Here is a 21282-nt window from a genome sequence, read left to right as displayed (position 1 = left end):
ATGATAGACAGTAAAAGCAAAAGTATTTACGTAAGAGACTCGATCTTTCGTGATTAATATCGAACGTGGCTCGGCGGAAATTTCATCTAACATCGTAATCTGTTCGTTGAGGTACAAGCACTGATAGAACTCGAAGAATTTCGCTAATATTTCACGACAAAATTATTAAACGCAAAAAGGTTCGATCGGGAAATTTTCAGTCCGCAGGTTGCAGCGAAATCAATGCCGCATGCGCCGGTGTTACCCGTTAGAATAATGTATAGCAAACGTAATTTAGTGAAAAGAAAAGGGTATAAAAAGCGGCGATAAAGCATGCAACGCGATGTCCTCATAGCTTCCGTTGCTGGGGAGACAACAGGCTCTCGTGCCTGTATTCTACGGGGTTCTCGGTCGATGGGGCATTAAATCGCTAGTAATTACCCGCGGGTCCGCGGTGCACCGTCATAATGTCTTTATGGTACTTCCTCGCGGCTAATTAATATCAATCCGATATTGCGGGTTTATTGCATACCAGGGTGGTGTAAAACCTTTAATCGACTCTGTCCTCGTAATATCCGTGCACGGCGAGCTGAGGACCGTGGAAAAGAAAGATACTTTAAAAACCTTTGTATACAAAGACTAAAAGTAAAATATATAATATATATACTTGCCGCAATATTGTAATTTTATACTATCGAATAAAATATTAGATCAACAATTTTTTATTTATTCTTGATTATTTCTGTCGGTGTTTCCTTAAATATTAAATGTTTGTAAATTTATATTTCAGGATATAACGTTTTTCCATTATATTTATTATTTGTAATACTGAATAGCTCGCATTGCCTTGAATACAATTTATTATTAATTGATAATTACAAACATTTTACATTAATAAATCTGTTTACTCATTTTTATAAATAATTCTGGACTCCTGTCTTTTCGGGTTACAAAAATGCACTATACTCAAGGGGGTTCGAAATGGATGGCTTTTCTGCGTTCTCCCTTGACTTTTCATGCTGATGGAGCTACGTGTGCATGTATTATTAATTCCGGAACATTCGTTACGAGTGGATTCGAGCCAATGGTAACAGTCGCGTCACGCGCGCGGAAAAAGGTTTTATCCATCGTTGGACGTGAGTGCTCGGTCCATCGCGATTAATTCCCAGCAGTATCTTAAAGCGATGAAGGGAGGGGTTGAAACTCGCGAGGGGTAAGAAAAAACGGATGGAAAGAGACCGCTACAGTTGCGGTAAGGTAATATCGAATCGGGCATAGACACGCGAGCTTACTCAAGCTCAGTAGTATTAAGATTATGAATCCATTAGCGGGAAACGGCTAGATGAGGCCGAAATACTTATTAATGTTACTAATGAACGCGCCACTTTGTACCTTTTACAACGTAAACTGCACTCTATTATGAACCTGGAGAGCCAATGTAAGTATTTCTTCGATGTTATCTTCGCGTTGAAAATAAGGCATAATTGAAAAATTAAAACTGATATGCTTTACGAATTATACCAAATAATTTCCAATTTTCTTTGCGTTAAATATATACAAATCTACATTACATATTTAAATTTATATTACGGTTTTTGTATAGAAATAAATTTTCACAATAAACTTTTGCTGCAAAAATAACTATTCCAATTCTTGAGCGATTTTTAAGCGACATCGGCTCGAGAAACACGAGAAAAGAAGAGTGTAAAAAGAACGACTCGACTCTTTTACGATCAATTCTTCGCAGACATTTCCGAGCATTCGCTATCAGCCGCGCGATAGTCTCACTAGCATTATATCACGACGGCGGCTTTTATAATAGCACCGTGCAATTAAAGCGCAACGTGTTTCGCCCGTGCACGAGAGTTACGCGACAACGATAAATGTCGGGCAATAAAGCCGCCGCATTATGTTAATTAAAACGTTGATATTTATTGAAGACATTCCCGGCTCGTTAGCGCTCGCGATTTCTCGGAGGAAACAACGGGCGTCGCCCTTTCGCCATCGGCCCGACGCGTGCAGCCGACGACTCGTTTACTTTAATTACACGAGTAGCAAACAAATGATCCGTCGCGCACAAAGGACCGGAATTAATAGAGTGACGCGCTTCGGTAATAACGCATAAAATGAAAAACGCAGGCAAGTTGTACTTGCGCACGCGCGCGCGGGGGAACACCGGCAGCCCGGAAAATTTTATTAACTATAAATACTTGACGTGTTTAAAAAGCCAAATTTTCCTGTTGCATGCCGTGGAATTTATTTCCCGCCGTGCAGTGATAAAATGTGTACCTGCACCCGGTGACTCGTGTACAGAGGGCCGTGCCCGGTGCGTACGCGTAAACTCATAAATCGCGAAATCCGCTTTAAAACTTCCGAAACGGTGAAGTTTAAAATTTAAAGCGATAACAAAACGATGCGGCATCTAGCATTTGCTAGAGAATGAACAACAAACCACGCAATATATATTCATGATGCATTTATAATATATACATACATATATATATATATATATATATATATATATATATATATATAAACATATGTATATTTTTTCTTCTAGTAATTCAATTTTCACGATATGCGTCATATATAATGCGGTATGCAGGATGAAACCGCAATTTCATTAATGGCGCCAGTGCGAAATACGTTTCAACTGAATTGTGGAGAGCATTATATATAGCTGAACCACCGAAACTTGCTTACCAAGGACAATGTGCTGCTTATTGCATTCGGTTAATAACTGTTCCGTATTTCGGTCAGCTATTATCTTCTCTTTATGACAATACATATAATTTATGCAGACGTTTTGAAATAATGGACGTACTCGTGGTCTTAGGCAAATGGCTCAGTGTAAAAGTGCCACGCTTAAAAAGTGGTTTCTGTGTTATCGTCGCCGTAAGGCATATCAAATCTTAAAATAGAGTTATCCGTACACTGTCAGCTCTATGATATAGTAATCAATCTACAACAATACCGAATTAACGTAACTCGAAATGCCTTTTATCGTTTTTAATCCACCCGAGTCGTATTTTATCATACACCACGCGCTATAGACTCACTAGAATAGCAATTAGGTGAGCTGATGACGCGATATCGCGTGACAAAACAAGTAGAAAATGAGCGGCGTTTATTCGATCGCATATACACGTTAGAGAAAAAGAGTGATCAATGGTGCGAAAAATGGTAGCGTGAAAAATAGGTGCATTGTACATGCCTCAACCGCCTCGTTCTCTGTCGCTTTTTTGTGCGCAAATACCGTCCCAAATGTTTGAACTGCGACACGATCAAAGCGTATTTACACAACGTGCTTTTCTCTTGTACAACGTTTCTAATCTTACACACGCTGATTATGTATCGCTTGGTCATAATAATTAAATATCATTCACAAATTTGTCAAATAAATCATTGTTTTGAAACAACCATTACTAAAATTTATAGCATCATAAATACTTTCATGAATAAAAAGATGTTCAACAAATTAAGAGCATATACGGTATTATACAATTGCATAAAGTGTGCGGCCATAACTACGCTGCCTATAAAAGATATAGGCATATAAATGCGCATAAATGCTAAAATAAATGTCATGCTAAATTGCAAAGTGCCCGCGGTCATCAGTAACGAATATTCGACTGCAATTATGTGATCGATCGTGATGATATTTATGATAATGCGTTAAACGTATTAGAGAAATGCGCGCGGATGCATCGTGCATGTTACGTTATAAATATGATATAGCATTACCATTTTAACTATGGTGCAACATAATCGCGATATTATAAACACGGGTCACCAAGGATTTATTTACATGTATCACGAGCGATAAGTATAATTATATTATTAATAGTGCAATGCGCATCATCCGCAATGCACGCTGCAACGAATGAGTTTACACTTTTGAGTAAAGTCAACATCGACATTCCATAAATACATGTTAATACTTTATGATCCAATTATTGCGTATTCGGATTTAGGCCATCAAATTATGAATAAAAGGATCAATATTTCTTTGTAATATACTGCATATATTACATGAATTATTATATATATCGTATTCATTATTAAGAATAAATATAATTTTTATATATATATAGGTATAAATTTTTAGTATAGATTCAGGTTTTTAGAATTAATCGAGAAATTAATATAAATTAAAATAAAAATTAAAAAGACGCAAGATTAATTATGCATTTTCGGAGATTTTACCAAAAATTAAAATCTGTGATTACAATAATCTGGCATATTACTGTTATATGTTCTCAATTATCTTTAGATTGCGATTTTCTAAACGGAATAAAAAGTATTTTGTATTAGTTATGAGAATTTTTTTAACCTTCTTTTTTCATATTTATGCCATGCTAAACTTTTGTGAAAAGCTGCAATAAGATATTAATGTTAATATTAATTTGTGGAATAGACAATTATTTCTCTTACACCATCTTCGACGTAAATGTAGAACTTTATTTTTTGTCTCCAACCATGTCATGTAAGCCTGAACATCTATAAGGTAGATCGCTTGTACAGCTTTTTTACCATCTATTCACCGAGGATTATAGAATGACATGCAAATACCCTCGACCCGCAGATAACGATCGTTAAGGGTGTTATCCGCGATATCTAAATTGATCAAGTTTACTCACACTTAAACGTCTTATTTGTCTCGACGACAAGTTAAATGTTAATTGAAACTAGTGATATGCATTGCAAATCGTGCAATTAGCACACATGTTTAAGCTTCTATACGTATACGTTTTAAAAACTCTTTACACTAGTTATTGCAGAACGAGTACACAAAACTTATTTATAAAAGGATTGTGTAATTAACAAAATAATCATTTACAACACCAATATTTATAATCTTTTAATAATAATTGTACACATTTTCGCGATAAAATAAATTATGCGTTAGAAAAAAAATTTCAAATAACTAAATAATCCTTTCCACTTTTTAGTTATTTATAAATAATATGAAAATTTCAAATTAACTTATTTTCTTATAACATATAAATTAGCCAAGAAACAGTTAATTTTTGGACCAAAAATATTATTAAACCATTAATGTCATTTAAAGCTATAAAGAGGGTTGAAGGATTCCCTTTTGAAAAGATATATCATTTTCCTGGGTTTAGCCTTTCATATAGTGTGAAGGACATTAATCCTTCTTTCATGTTGGAAAAATATCTTGATAATGCTCGAGAAACGTCACACGACGGGAGAAAAACGCGAACGTACGCTCAATTACACGAGCATGCATTTCAAGTAGTAGCAGGCGATATTTTCCTTAATTACTGAATCCTCTACAATACCAACTTTGATTACACTCAAGCACGTGAGCTTCGCTTTCTTGTTCAAATTGTGCACAGAATTGCGCGAAAGGATTATGACGTTATTCCCGTGGATTTCGTGCGAAGTGTAGAAGGAAAAAGACGGCACATAAGTCTGAAAGGTATATACGCTACGAAAATATATCGTTTACTCTAAGGGTCGTACGAACGTGCGAACGAGTACCAAGTTGTAAAATTATTTATTCAGTTTGTTACCAGATTGAGAGATACTACAGGAGATTTCTCTCAAAATGCGGAGGATGCCAATACCAAGTGATAAACTTTGTGTTCGATTTGCCTTACATGTCGAAAGGATGACACCGCGAGGTTGCAATGTATCGTTATTGCGAGCAATACGCAGGCATCTAAATTGAAATTTCAACTTTAAATTGAAACACAAATCCATCGTAACCTCCGGCAAAAATCTGGCATTGTCACTTCTTTTATTTTCAGAGGTAGCGGATTTTCCCCACGCGAAAATGTACAAAAATCCGATACGTCCATATTTATTGACTGATCCTGGGCATTTTTCCCTCTACGTTTCTTCGCGCGCGGAATTTTGCCCGGGTACCGTTAACAACATAAAAATACATAAGCCTTCGACGCTGCGTTTCAATTATTCGCGAGCTGTATTTTTGGTTTATCGCGAAATCGACTGGCAAAATAATCCCGCTGCTCATGTAACCAATTGGATTGTCCCTCCCTTCTCCCTCCCGTTCAACATTCTCTTAGAAAAAAAAATCTCTAAATATTTCATAGTTATAATTTGCGTGACATATTTGTCCGCATATTCGTCGATAAATCACGGACCGGAATGCGTGAGCTTCGCTATATAACTTGCGTTTTATAGCGACTTGCGTACTAACACGAAATTTAAAGTCGTCCGATATATATATTGAAATATTTTGATTTCTCGTTGAGTCTTCCAATATTCAGTCCATCTGATAAGATTCTAATTCAAATGTTATAATGATATAAATTTTCGAGCGGTGCAGACAAAGTTGCAGTTTTAAAGCGGGTCTTGCAGCTCCCACCGCGAGAGTCAACGGCGAGGGATTAACGTTGGCGCTAATTAAGCGGCTCGCGTTAACGGTAATTAGTCGTCGCCCGAAAAGAAAGAAAGAGAAAGAGAGAGAGAGTCGAGGCGTCGTGTCGCGGCGCCGTTTAGATTTAGACGCCTGATTTCCGAGCATGAAAGCACATCGCGTACTCTCTCTTTCTCTTTCCCTTTATTTCTATGCAACGAGCACGCACCCTTTCAAGTTTCGCTCGCGGCGTTACGTGCGCGCTACGCTCGTGTCCAAACGCGTGAGTATGCGTGTAACTTCATCCTCGACGAGCGATGTACATCGTCCGTGATTTACCTCGCAAATATACAGTCGGGCCAAAAGCGTCTGGGAATTTATGCACGTAACAGGCTATGCACTCATATTTTATATTGCAATTTTTTCTGGACGTTAATTACCTTTTACTCCATACACCAGCACACACACGTACTATTGTGTGCAATAATTTAAAATAAGTCAACAAATATAAAATAAAGATAATGAATCACAAATATTTGTAAAAACTATCTTTTCCTTAATATTTTTATTTTTCTCTTTTATTATTTAGAAAACATATATTAAAAAATTTCATATTTAGTATATAATACATTTTAATATATGTATTTATGTCATTCAGGATATGAAACATATTTTATTGAATGACGTAACTAATTAAAGTGATGAAATTTGCGCAAGATAAAAGTTCCATTACGGACTAATATAAGTCCTAAGATAAGAAACATAAATCCTCGTTTATGATTATGAAATGCCATGACACGTCCGTCAACGAGTTGTTCACGTCTATTACCGTTAATTGCAATTTATGTGGCTGCGCCAGGTGAATCGGGACTCGATAAAAATATGTGCTTTCCTCATATCGACTATTAATGAAAATGATTGAAAAATCTAGCTTCCGTCAAACGTTACAAACATCTGTCATATTGAGCAAAAATGTGCGCATTTCCATCTTTTTGGCATAAATATTTATTTACGCCAAATTTAGTTGCATATGTCACGGATTGCTCGAAAGATTGCTATTAAACTGTCAATCAATGGATTTCAAAACTGCAAATCTATTGCTATTTTATTTTTATATAATTCTGGTTTTCTCTTTAATTTTGCTATCACAAAAAGCTTTAGTATACGAAAGATATTTTTGTATGAGATTAAATTAGAACGTTGAACGGAAGCGGCCTGAAATATTGTTGAAGCTTTTATCGATGACATAATATTTAAAGCAAATATAGCTAAAGAATGTGCTTCTCGTTATTGATTTAAAAAAATTTAATTTGGAAACATGACCCTTACAAATAAAGGATGTTGTTGATCAAAGAAAAATTCGAAAAATTCAGAATTCCATTAAAAAGAGATTAAAACTACTACCACGTCGTTGAAAAAAGTGTACCAGCTTATATAAAGAAGTTATTTCGATTAAATTATATTTAGGTAAAACTGTAATTGATAATAAATAAAGTTTAAAAGAATTATTGCAATTTCGTTAACAGATTAATATTTAATAATCATATTTAGAAAGAGCTATCACTCATAGAAAGAAACATAATTACTTATAATATCAAACTTGACAGTGCATCATCGCCTTTTTATCGCGTATAAATTACTGTTCAAAAGCAATATTGATAAAATATTTAATTTTAAATTGGCATCGTCATTATCATCTTCTTGCAAATTCTATGAAAGCGCGGGCAAATAATTATTTAATTTTTGTTGTTAAAAAAATCGCCGTGCGATATTGATGCTGGAATATAGTGGGAGTGCAATGGCAACCACTTTTTTGTTCTTCCCAACGTACGCGCAGCAATTAACGAAAAACTTCTCGAGGCGGAAGTGCCTGTCAGAATCGTGCATTTTTGCGCTTCTGTTCATGCTATTTTTTTCCGCGTGGGAGAGCGCCTGGGAAAAAATGCTTTTGCCTTTACGTCATTTTTTCGTTTCTGCTCTTTCGTCGTCACGTCCTTCGTTAATCATGTCATACCGTCAGTCTACGTACTCATTATAAACGTGCATGCAGTTATATCCTCAACTTTTTTTATCACAACGTCAAAATGCAATCCATTTTTTATGATTTTTTTCCCTTTTACATAACAGATGTACGCAATATAGTTTTGATGATTATTGCAGTTTTTCAAAATAATTTCAAATACTTTGATCAACAACGTCCTTTATTTGTGAGGATCAACGTTTCCAAATTAAAATACTGATAAAATGCATATACGTTGTAAAATAAGTACGATAAATTATGTACTATAACTGTGATTAAAATAAATTATATTGCTTAGTCTATATATGTATATATATATATATATATATATATATATATATCCATCTAACATAATTAATATAATTTAGCTATATATTAAATAAAGCATAAAATAAAATGTGACGTGAGATCCAACAAAAATTTCGTTACATAACAAAATATTTATATGCCTAGAGTATATAAGAATTACATGTTAATTATATTAAAATATTTCACATTAAAATATTATTTTAGTATATTATCATATAATGAATAAAATTAAAAACAATAATTTTAATACCGTATTTCCAATTCTGTAATGAGATATTTATATCAAGACGAAAATTAATGATGACATATATGGAAAACATGAAAAATTGCTTTACCAATAGCAATTTTGATTGCGGGTGGCCCATTATTTTTACGGATCTTACGTCACCTCTTGCTGAATGTCATTAATCGTGGCATATTTTGAGCGTATACGATGAAAAAAGGAGGAGAAAGTTTCTTCTCCATGATACATGTATGTACGCATGTATCCATTATTAAAGTAAACTTAAGAGTGATAATTTATTTCTATGTAGTACATTTAAACTTTTTTAAATTATGCTGAAGCGTTCTGTCTCATTCGATTATAGCGCAATAAAGTGTTAAAGGAAGGGGAGTGTAGTGAGCTTTATGTAAAAGGAAATCTTTTCATATCGCCTATATTACCGCATAAAACCGGACTTGGGTATTACGCTTGAATTGTATAATAAAATACGCGACGGTGCAAAATATACTACAGTCCACCTACGCGCGGACGAGGAATTTCTCGGGCTAAGTTGCATAATCGCGGCAGGATAGCACGCGCGGGATCGGATGAGAAGCGGTCGGATAAATCGTCTGCGTGGCGAGACACCGTTTGCTCGGGCACGATCTCCCGAAAGAAACAACGGAAAAATAATTAAGAACTTCGGCGCGAAGATCAAAGGGCCAAGTTCGTTAGACGACCCCGGTACTTTTACGTCCGCGCAATCAGCGGATCACGGAGCGGCATTGTAATCAAGATAATTAAACAACGCCGTCCGTCCTCCGCGGCCTTGCTGAAATATTAAAATCGTTCAAGCTCACCCTCTCCCTCCTCTGTGTTCAGGGCCTTCATTACATGGTATTTACGATAAACAGTTCGTCATCCTTCTCCTGATGGTATGTAATTGTATCGATGTCTTTCGGGGATTTGCGAATACCGTGCTTAGAGTCGCTTGCAATTTGCAATCATTACTGCTAGTCGTTACAATTCACGAAATATCAATCTTTAGTGTTATATATCGTAAAATTTTTCGGTTCTGGCATTTTTCAAGTCCGATCGTTCATTTCTCGATAATAAATAAAAGTATTATATATATATATATACATATATATATATATATATATTATGCTTGAAATATATTTCTTTTTAAAAATAATAGATATATGTGTCTAGAAATCGATTAAAATATATTAAATTTGCGGGGTTTTTACCCCTATATATATGTACTGTTTGCAATTTGTCACGACACCATGCACGAAATATTCATCGCATTATAAGTGAAAGTATAAGTGCGCTATTCTTTACGTTATATCACTTTTAACGAATAAACAATTATCGTGCATTGAATAGAACGTTTATCCAAAGAATAAATATTTACTCTCGTTTTAATCGATAGAAAACTTATGAATGAACGCTAATAATAAATGTATATTGAATCAATAGGTATACATTTATTATTGTATTATTTTTTTCTTAAATTCTTTCTTACGTAAAAAGTAACATTATATGGTTTTTAAAATAAGGTTTCTAAATGTAATCTGTAATGAATTTTGAAATTTAGTATAAATCTCCGCAAACGCAGTGTCGTGATTTAATATCAATTTCCTCCAGATTTATTAAAATCTCATATATATATAATTTCAGGTTTTTATTAAATATAAAAAATTAGATCTATTAGTAACATTGGCCAGTTCCAATCATTTATAACTCGAAAATTATTCCTTTCATTTTAGGGCTTTTAACCTCAATTAAAATCTGATAAGCTATTAAAATATGTATATAACGGATCGAAATATTTTATATAACGAAATAAAATATCTTTCTCAACTATATAACATGCAAATAGATGACAGTTACATAAAATTTTTTATTTTGTAATTTTCACGAGAAATCTTTGATTTACATGACTCAATAAGTATTTTTTTAAATTTTCATGAAATAAAGGTATCTATTTTATTTAATTATTTTATATCTTTTAAATTATTAAATAGTAAAGAAAATGATAAATTAATACGGGAGGAGAAACTTTGTTCTCCCAACAATTATTACATTTCTTCCCCTTCTCTGCCCCCCCCCCCCTGTTTATAATTCTTATTACAACATATGTGCAGGTAGACGCATTCTTGCATTTGGTCGGTACACGAAACAGAGATTTCATCTCGCGTCTTGAACACTTAACGCATTCCGGCGCGTTTCTGAATTACACGATGAGCGTAATAGACGCGCGCGCGGGTACGTCCTGTTTTACAGCGCGGGAGGATTCCCGGCTCGTGAGATGCACGCTATCGCGATAAAGCTCGCGTGGGTCATCGCGCTCACTTTATGTTCTCGCGATATGGGGTCGGTCCACTTGGAGGGTAAGAACACAGAAAAATCACGCCGCTACAAGGACTATCTGAAATCTAAGGGACTCCACGTCGTTTCCCTCCGTATTATGGCGAGTCCACGTCGGTCGTTATACATACTGGCGCATTTGTCTTTTCTGAACCAGTTGCACCGTCCGGTGTACGACTGTCAGGAAACCTTGAGGGAGATGCATGCGTTTCCGCTGGATAAAACGTTACAAATTGCTGCTTTGGGGTGCCCTGAGGTCGCGAAAGTGATATTAGAAGGGATATGCGACGTATCGCATATCTTATTTCTTGAACGTTTTATCGTCACTTAATTTTTACGCGTTTTCTATTATACAATGTCTGTTAACGAGATGCATATTAATCGCTGCAACCAAGTATGAATTTTTATAAGTTGTCTCGATGTTAACGTGCACGCTTTTTTATTTGTTATCCCGCTTAAAAATTTATATACTTACGGCACGAATTTATTTTTATCATAACTAAGACCATATTTATTTTGTTCCGGTATTTGTTCCAAACAAAGAAGAAGATTGTCTATATGATTATGACTGTTTAGTAGCAGAAGTGTTTCCAAACATTTTCAACACTGTCGTCGCTCGTATACTCGGAAAAAACTCAATAATTACATAAATTTACCGCATATGCGATTGAAGAATCTGATCTGATGGCCTGCAACATTCGTTTCTAGAACGTGTTAACGAAGGCTACTCGCACAGGTCGACTTTACTAATTTTCTGATAAAATAGTCGCTCATATTTTTCATACTAAATATTTATGAGGTAATATATACGTAATATCTAACGTAGTTGGATAAACTTTAGTTGCGCATATAGCTGGATCTACAACTGATTGGCGATTCGAATATTCGCGAGCGCGAATGCGCTTATCTAAATTGTAAAAAGGCTCCGGGTTATTTCCATGCTCCGTATAGTTCGGGTTAGACTGCGTTGCACCGCCGCTACGTGGGCGAATATTTATTTTTGCTTGACTAGTTACACCCGCTAACGAACCACCCACACCGTCGGAAATTCTTAAAAGTGTAATATATCCTCCGGGCGAAACGATATTTTACTGCTCTCAGTTACATTACAGGCATCGCCACTTAAAATAATGGGGCGCGAGTACCTTGGCGGTCGCAAAGTATACCTTGTCGTTTACAAGATGTCAAATGTTGTTGTAAATAACACGAAAAGATACCTTGGATTACTGCATTTTTAATTACAATAACTGACTCTTGTAAAAGATAGATATCATTAAATCATATCGTTAAAAATCACACGTTGATGTAAAATGCAATTATAATATCATATTCTGCAGTCAGAATAATGGATAAATAATGTGTTTACATATTTTATAACGCACATATTATATTTGCAAAGCATATTTGCAATCGTAATTGTAATTATGATTTATTTATCTCTGCGTAAACAAAATAGCAATATTTATTACCTATAAAAACGAAAACATTTATAATTTCCGAGAAACATTATTTTTCGCCCGAGACTTTGAGTACAAAAACAAACGAACGAGTTATTTACCGCCCGAATGACAAATTGATCGATCAATTATACCACGTTTGCACTAAACGTGGTAATTGATCTAAGGCGCTTTTCTTCGCCGTATTTTAGGTCAGTTCGCGTAGCTCCTTTATACGTGACCGCATTTATCTTTGCTACTTGCTGAACTAACTTGTGTCGGCAAACGAATTGCACCAGCAGCGTGACAGCCGCGGAAGTGGAACAATAGTTTGGCGCTCCCTCCGCCGTTTCGCTTATATACATAACCAGGGATGTTTAGCATCGATTCCGTTGTTAGGCGTACGTTATAACACCGTCGCACGCAGCTGGCCGAGAAATGCTAAAATGCATGCGGCGAATTAGTGACCGGCTGCGTTCCTGCGCCACAAACAGCGCGATTGTTACTACTGCTCCGGACTGCGTCTAAGAAACGTGACATTTGCTTTGAAGAGACGGATCGAATGATTCCCTTGTTGAGGACAATGGTCGTTTGTGAATCGATGTCACGTATAAAGAGAAGCGGTGCTGTTGACCACGGAAATAATAATCACGTTGAATTTATTGATTTAAATAATACGATACGATTATCTTATTTTACAAGTGTGCAATACATAGTCTGAAATTAATTGAATGTATATGATATAACATAATATAAATGCTAATGTTGCATAATAAGAAACATAATATTTATACAAAAATTAATACCTTTAAATTATTCAGAAATTAAAATAGTTGAAAGAATGTTGATTAACTCCGTTATTTAATCTTTTTTCTTGAAAAATAAATATATTGTATGTGGAAAATATAAAAAAGGACTCACTCTTTATTAACTTCTCGGTATAACGGTGAGAAGGAGCCTGATTCAAGTCATGCACATATCTTCCGTCTTTCTAGACTTCCTCGCAGTTGTTACGACGCGACGCAATCATAAGAAATTCATACGGAAGCAGCTCTCTCGGTATCGTTACGACAAATGTCATGTTTTTATTGATTCTCGAGTTCCATGTACCCGAGCGTTTCCCGTCTGCCGGACAGTTCCTTTGTCTTTACGACGTTTTATTTTCACGTACGTTTCGAAATGCCACGTAGATGATACATTACGGTTGATACGTCACCGTACCGCACCGTAAATACCCAGGCGTACGAGCGCGATTTTACATCCGGGCGTTAATATTTGGTTTTACATGCGGGTTGACACACACCGACGCCGCCTGAGGTGAGAAATGACCGGCCGGAACGAGACAAAAAAGAAATTTCATCTGGAGGCATGCCAGCCCGATAAATTCAAACGCGGACCCGGCGCGGCGACGCAGTACGCTGCATTACAGCGTAGAATCTCCGTCTGACTGTTTCAGCGACAGAAGTCAGCGTGCGCTTATTGCGCTTCAACCTCCGTCGCCGCAATAAGTTTCCACGGTAATACGGCCAAAGCTTAAGTTTAAACACCATGTTAATTGCATTGTTCTGGTTCTGGTATACGGAACACAAAACGACAGTCAGTAAATGCCATCCGCTTTCCGCGCCAAACTATTATACTGTGAATCAACGGTCCTCATTTTCAACTCACAATTATTGTCTCGTAATATGCACAGAAGAAGTTTTAGTCATCTATTATTTAACGAGACAGTTATATAATCTGTTGTTCGTATATTATGAAATCTATATTAAGTGGACATAATGTCTATTTTGTATGACATTTAAATGCTTAAAATTTAACAAAATGTAGAAAATAACAGCAGTAAGATTTCAATTATAAGTGAGGCCTAGTTTTTGTAAGCTGTCCAATTGTTCACTTATGGAATGCATCGTGCGCCACTCACATTCTTTCCATTCCATCTGTCGCGGTCGCGACTATTCGAGAATAGCGAGTCGAGCGAAAAACCGTCGATATGTCAAATCGACTTGATGCCGCTCACCTTTTTTCACCTTTGCGCTTATCTATAAGAGACACCAAGTCGAGATGCTTTGCTAGTAAACTCAATCAAAAGATTACATTTGCACTTCTGCGCCGACGTGCAGAATACTGCAGAAGACTATATTTTCTCCCCGAGAGCGACGGTTCTTTTTCTTATCCGACGTGATGTTTTCGCTGTATGTATACAGCTCTGTCCGCTCTTCATTTAGTTCGCTGTGAAATTTTTACGGGATGGAGCAGGGGTTCAATCGCAGAAACGAACAGTCGCTCTAAATGCAATTCAACTTATCTGGATGTACGATTTCAGGCGCTATGAATGCGTTGGAAATCTAGAATACGATCTATCGAGTGAAAACGGTATTTTCCCGAGAAATAAATCAGCTTGCGAGCGGATATTATTACCATAAGGTGTGCGTTATTACGCGTCGAATTCGTAACTTTATAAAAGAAAAGTAGTGCGATTGTGTATGAGACATATAAACAAACTGAAGTACGTTATTGGACTGTGAGAATTTTCATATCTCACTGTGTCGAGCAGATTGTACTGAAATAATCTGAAAAATGCAGAACGTCTCTGCTACAAATATTCTTAAATTATTTAGCGCTACAAAGATTTAGATTGAGTATTTTAAACAATAAGTTTATATTCTGAATTCTACATGTTTCTAGATCTCTTATATTTTAAATAATTATAAATCATATAATTATAAATCACATATATTAGATAGCGTATTAATCACTTTCTTAATACATATAAATATTGCGTATTATTCGTAATTATAAGATCAAACTGAAACCTCCCCCTGATAAATTGGAATTGAAAACTGATGAGAGTGATGAGACTTAACGTGTGGCGAACCATCATCGTTAACTGTCAATATCACGTCGCGATAGATGAATTACTTATTTGCATCCACCAAACATCCGGCGCGCGAGTAGTAAATGGTGGATTACGTCGCGGTATTTCCTAGCAGTTACACATACAGACACATGATACCAGCACGCGCGCGCGCGCCAAGTCTGAATATAATCACTACCCATAAATCATTTGATTCCCAGATCCCCGGCGGGAACACGGAGCGAACAGCTCCGGCGGTTCGCGAGAAAATCGAAACTCGTATACCGATCCTCCCCATAGACTCGTCTCACCTTGTCGCGGCTCGATTCTCTCCCTTATCTCCGCCGGAGACATTTCTACGACATTAAGCAGGCGTATCGACACGACGACGCGGCGCGCGGCGCGGCGCGGCGCCGCGCCGCGTGTGAGATACGACCGGATATCCGGCCGATCCCGCGGCGGTATCCCCTGTATTCCTCCCCCTGGTGGATTCCACGCAGAGGCTCTCGTTCGGGGCGGTTGTCTGCAAACTTTGATTACATCTACCAGCAGCCTATCCTCCTTCCCGTAGCGTCTCTGTTCTCTCATTCCGCCACAACTCAAATATAGACACGCGCTACCAACACCTTATTCTTGGACGTTGTCTACCAAGCCCGTCACACTCTGACTGCCCCCTTCTGTTCCTTCAGATTCTCACCACCGCCCGCCATCAGATTTACTACCGTCAAGTACCCTCCCACCCATCTCGCGTCCCTTCTGCTCTCGCCTTCATGAAAACCCATGGAAACGTATTTAGCAGATGTCCCGGTTGGCGACGCGAGATGTAATTTCGTTAGCCGCTACGTGAGCCGCCTGGCAAAAGTGCAAGATGAAAATTGCGCCTCCCAAGATGTTATTGGACTTCCGACGGGCGTCATTGTAGCAATCGAATCGAATTACGAGATTTATACGGTTTGAATCGCGAAAACGCGCGGATAGCTATCATCGATAGCAGCGATTGATCTGTCAGGATTATCTGATTTGTTTTTTAAATCGTAATTATACGTTGCATCTTCGTATCAATCTGTACGACGGACGTTACTGTCGCCACTATTTACGAATTTGAAACAATAGTTTATATTCTCGATTTAATAATCGTTCGCGCGGAATTTATTTTATTGATTACATCAAATTTACCGCAAGTCGCTTAATGATCTGTGTATCGTAATATATTGCCCTGTGTGCATTTCCATTCAACAACTCAAAACTGTATATCAATTTTTTTAAGTATCGATATGCACTCTAAATAAATTTTTTTTTTATTAATTACTGTTAAGCTCTAATTACGTAGACACACTAATTTTAAATGACTATCGCTGCATGGACAAAGCGATAGACGCTTGTTTTACTTTATCTCAAGGAAGTTGAGTAAATTATCCTCGACCTTAGGTGACACCTGGCAAATATTCTTGTCGATAGAACAACACAGATATTTACAGAATAAATACGATGAAACCAGCATATTGCGAAATTTTGTCTCGTTGTAACGACGAATTGCAAACTGTCGCTTCGGGCAACCGATCCGCGAGCCTTTGCACCGTTCAAACACTCCTCCATTCAGTTCGCTGGGCAAAGGTTCCCCATACAAGACGATTACCCGAACGATTACCGTTATTACTTTCCGAGAAGACGCCGCGCTATTTTAATTGAGCGTAACACCACATAAGATGACGGGGTCCCCGCGAAAGGCCACATTAACGTTCCTAGAAGCGCAAATCCGTCGTGCAAACGGCACACGCCAAGTTTCTGTCTCATTCTACGAGTTGGCGGGTAGTTCGTGAACCGCGATATTTCGTTATGGAGAATGTCGTCGACGACTTTGAATGATTGCAATAATAACGAGGAAAAGGCAGCGCGGTTTAAACTTGCGTTCGCATTCAATCACTAGATAACAAAATGAAGATAATAAAATAATCTTGCGTTATTTGCGTTATTACAAGAAATATCTTACAAAGGTTTTTAACAAAAAAGACAATATAAGAGATTCTTTTATAAATCAAAATCAAAGATTTTATAATGCATGGCATGTTGTAGATAAGAAAAGCAATTTTAACCATCTATACTCTTTATATAATATAAAAGCGGAAGCTCTAAATTATTAGAATGCTATTCTAGCGATGACATTGTTTGTTCGTCATAATGGGGTTCATCGCTCTCGTCCCACAAAAGAACCATGGGAAGTAGTGACAACGATAACAGGAAAAGTGACATCGTTCGTTAGGTAGCTCCTAAAGCTCTCGTTAGACGCTGGGTAGCCGTCACCGTTTTATCCCGTCGAGAATTAATCGAATCGGCGATAAAGTGGATTATGCGTCGAGGTTCGATGGGCCTCGATTCCATAATGCGATTGGCCATACTCCTCCTGCGGGAGGTATTTTCAGCTTCCTTCAAGTATAATGATTCGTAATTAGATATTACCTGCAACGTATTAAGGAGGGCGCTTAATATCTTAATAGAGTTAGCGGGAAGTATTCATAGTCATTACCGTGGGGTAGTATAATTAACTAGCTTGCAACTGACTCAACAGGAGAGATTTTTTTCTAATTTTATCACACTTATTTCTCTTAAAATATATCTGCGAGAACTTCTCAAATTATAATTGCTACCGTACCATTTGATAAATATTTATTTACGAGTATATTTATTCGCGACATTCTATGTAAGTAATAAAAATTAAATTAATTCTGCAATAGCGAAATGTTTATTAAAACAAATAAAATAGAATAATGTCATGAAATTCAAACAAGATAGAAAAATTGTGTAATCTGAGAATGGAATAACACAATTCTGTAAATTGCGTTTGTCTATTTAAAAGAGATCTACTGCAACTCGAAAAAAAATCACATTTTATCGAGTATTCATACAAGCATTAAATCCCGGCACATACAAGACGTGCTGGAGATTCCGGAAATATAAGTCCGTCATTTTGTCGTCGGTGGAGAATTACACGTCAGTAGACGAAAACGAGGGAATAATTTACGCCGGTCGTCGGGCCAGAAAGGAGAAATCCGCGCTGAGAGGAGAAAGCGCTCTCGTAGGCTGACTTTGTTACTCGCTCTTACCCCGAGCTTTTTGTCAGGTAAAAAGTTTCCACGGGAAAAGGAACCAATTTAATAAGGCCTTAATAACTTCTCCGAGGGAGGCAGACGCTTGGCGTACGGCTGTGTTTGACGGCTACTTCACGGTCTTCTCCTTTTTCGACATGAAGAGTAAATTCACGCTTTCTCGCAACGGAGTGGTATAACCCTTTATTGGCAGAACGGCGATACCGCGTGCTCGTCACTCTCACTCCTCGCGTAGTACGATTGTTCAGCTTTCATTCCGCGTTAAGAGTGGATCGAGTGGATACAGAACTGAGTTTGCTGAGAATGCTGAGTCGATTAGAGCTGTATGTTAATGAATCTTGTGGCGTGAAATTTACATTATATCGGGAATAAAACTTTTCAACTTCTTTTGCTTATCTGCACGATAAACGGATATATTTACATTAGAAGCAGCGTGTATATTCCATTTGTCGGATTATTAATTACTGAATTTAGCGATATATGAATGTGTGTAATAGAGTTACAAAATTATTTTTTACTTGTTAAGGATCGAAATACTAACATCGACTTTGTTCTTCTTGTTGCAGAGATCTTCAAGGAAATAATGTATCGGTAATATTCAAGACAGATTTTGAAGACATGGCAACACTTCACGTTTTGTAAGTGTATTCTTAATTCTCATAGTTCTCTTAGTAGTAATCGTCAAATAGATAACGAATACATATTATTGATCAGGTTGCATTAATGTTTATAGTTCTTCTTATGGCTTTAAATCAAGAAAAATTATGTCTGAAATATAATTAAGAGTTTCGAAATTATGTCCATTAATGTAATAGTCACCTATAAACGTACAAATTTTAATGCATATTATTTTTATATTGATATATAAAATTGTACGTGTTGATTACCATAACATTTTCTTTCTTATTAGTTCTACATATCTATATATATGTCATTGGAATACTTTGAATTTGCAGGTTGCTTTCAAACAATCAAATACATACCATCGAAAGAGGGGCTTTCCAAGATTTAGTGGCAGTGGAAAAGCTACGTCTAAACAACAATCAAATACGTCACTTGCCCGATCTTCTCTTCAGTAATATGATGAACTTAAAACGCCTGTGAGTACGATTGAACATATTATCATGCGAATTGTTATTATACGGCATTACAGATCGATCAAGACTGCGCAATTCTGAATAGATTTGTCGACAATCGGACTTCATTTACGCAATACATAATTACGGATAAATATCTTCCGACATTCATGATCGGTTAACGTTACGCATTAGCGTCTTGCTAACAGGTTTGACGGGGCATTATTACAGCAATACTGCGAATTTGAACTATTTCATCGCCGCCGCAAGATATCGACGAGCGTAAGAACAGAATTCATTAAGAGCTGCGAGCCGTATTATGCCACGGAATTTATGCGATCTGTCAGCGGTATACGGTACATAACGCGTGCGGGACGCGGGTATAAATGGCGCAGCGGCATTGCGAGATACGAGCGATGTTGCAACGATGTCTACAACATCATGAAAGTTTGCAATATCGTAGCAACATCCGCGCTGGTATTTCGCGCGCGAGGGGATTGCGGGTTTCTCGGTAAGCGAAATCTCGGGAGAATAATTATACGTGAGATCAGTCCGAATGTCAGATTCCAGACACGCATAACAACGTTGCGACCTCAACATTCGTCTCTGCCTCTTTCTCTCATCTCTCTCTCTCTCTTCCTCATCATTGTGTCAAGCGCGACGACAGCGGGACGGGGTGGGGGAGTTTATATTGTATAAACTTTTCAGACGATACGGCCTACATATCTACCGTATGTACGTATGTACTGCAAGAGGGGCAACGGCAATCCGGGGGCTTGTGTAACCTGCCACGCGAGACTCCTCGATCGAATGTACGCGTCGCTGCATACGCGACTTTTCACCCCGGGCTTTAGCTTCTTAAAGGCGATCGTTCCATATGCAACGCCGACGCTTGCATTTGCCTCAGCACGCGACTCACCAAAGTATTTCCTATCTTACGTGACCGACTGCTTGAGTACGAACACGCTTATCGCTTGCCGACTGTCTTATTAGCGAGACCTGATTCAGTAACGGTAGAGGCGAAATGAAAAGGGGAATGTACGATTTTAGACATTTGCCAGGTGCAAAGATCGATGAAGTCATTACTTAGAAATGATAACATCGGTGGTGCTGCGCGTTATACATGAATCTTTAATAAAGCGTGACAAGTCAAAACCAGTCGCGTGCATCAATATTCTCGAATACTAAAGCACTAAAGGTAAATTCTGCATTATTGGATTCTCTAATGAACACCAAGAAATAATTGCCAATCAACCGCTCAAAGAAGTTACTGCCATTTGTGATTCGATCACTGACCGGTTTTACTTGCCACAATTTATTAAAGATATTTCCGAGTACAGAATACTCGTGGCCACGGCTGCACGATCTCAGGGAGCGATAGTATCGAAAGAACACGTAGCCGTCGCGAGCTGTGTTCCGTATACACAAATTATGCTCATCCATAAGCTATCCGTCGAGAGCGAACCGACCTCTTCTCAGCGACATGACTGGTTTTCTCCGTATCCGACATACGGTTCGCCTCTCGCTAACGAGAAGAGCCACCTTGATGTCATAAGAAATTCCGATCCCGTGATTACGCT

General features: G+C 37.4%; 1 protein-coding gene and 1 long non-coding RNA gene across 7 annotated transcripts in view; one reads left to right on the top strand and one right to left on the bottom strand.

The window, feature by feature from the left end:
* LOC143895942 (uncharacterized) overlaps nucleotides 1-21282 on the bottom strand; it is a 321026-nt gene that overhangs the window by 258542 nt on the left and 41202 nt on the right. The gene's annotated exons all lie outside the window — the stretch shown is intronic.
* The window catches only part of Sli (slit guidance ligand), a 322647-nt gene that overhangs the window by 268464 nt on the left and 32901 nt on the right, over nucleotides 1-21282 (top strand). For both annotated transcript variants that reach the window (XM_077403435.1, XM_077403434.1), the window contains exons 2-3: nucleotides 19193-19264; nucleotides 19583-19726. In XM_077403435.1, the coding sequence (XP_077259561.1) occupies nucleotides 19193-19264; nucleotides 19583-19726 (216 nt within the window). The remainder of the gene's footprint in view (nucleotides 1-19192; nucleotides 19265-19582; nucleotides 19727-21282) is intronic.

This window comes from Temnothorax americanus, unplaced genomic scaffold, assembly GCF_048541705.1.
Source record: "Temnothorax americanus isolate GAGA-0224 unplaced genomic scaffold, ASM4854170v1 Scaffold17, whole genome shotgun sequence".
Lineage (NCBI taxonomy): Eukaryota > Metazoa > Arthropoda > Insecta > Hymenoptera > Formicidae > Temnothorax > Temnothorax americanus.
Note: the sequence above shows the minus strand (reverse complement) of the source record. Positions and strands in the feature narration are given on the sequence as shown.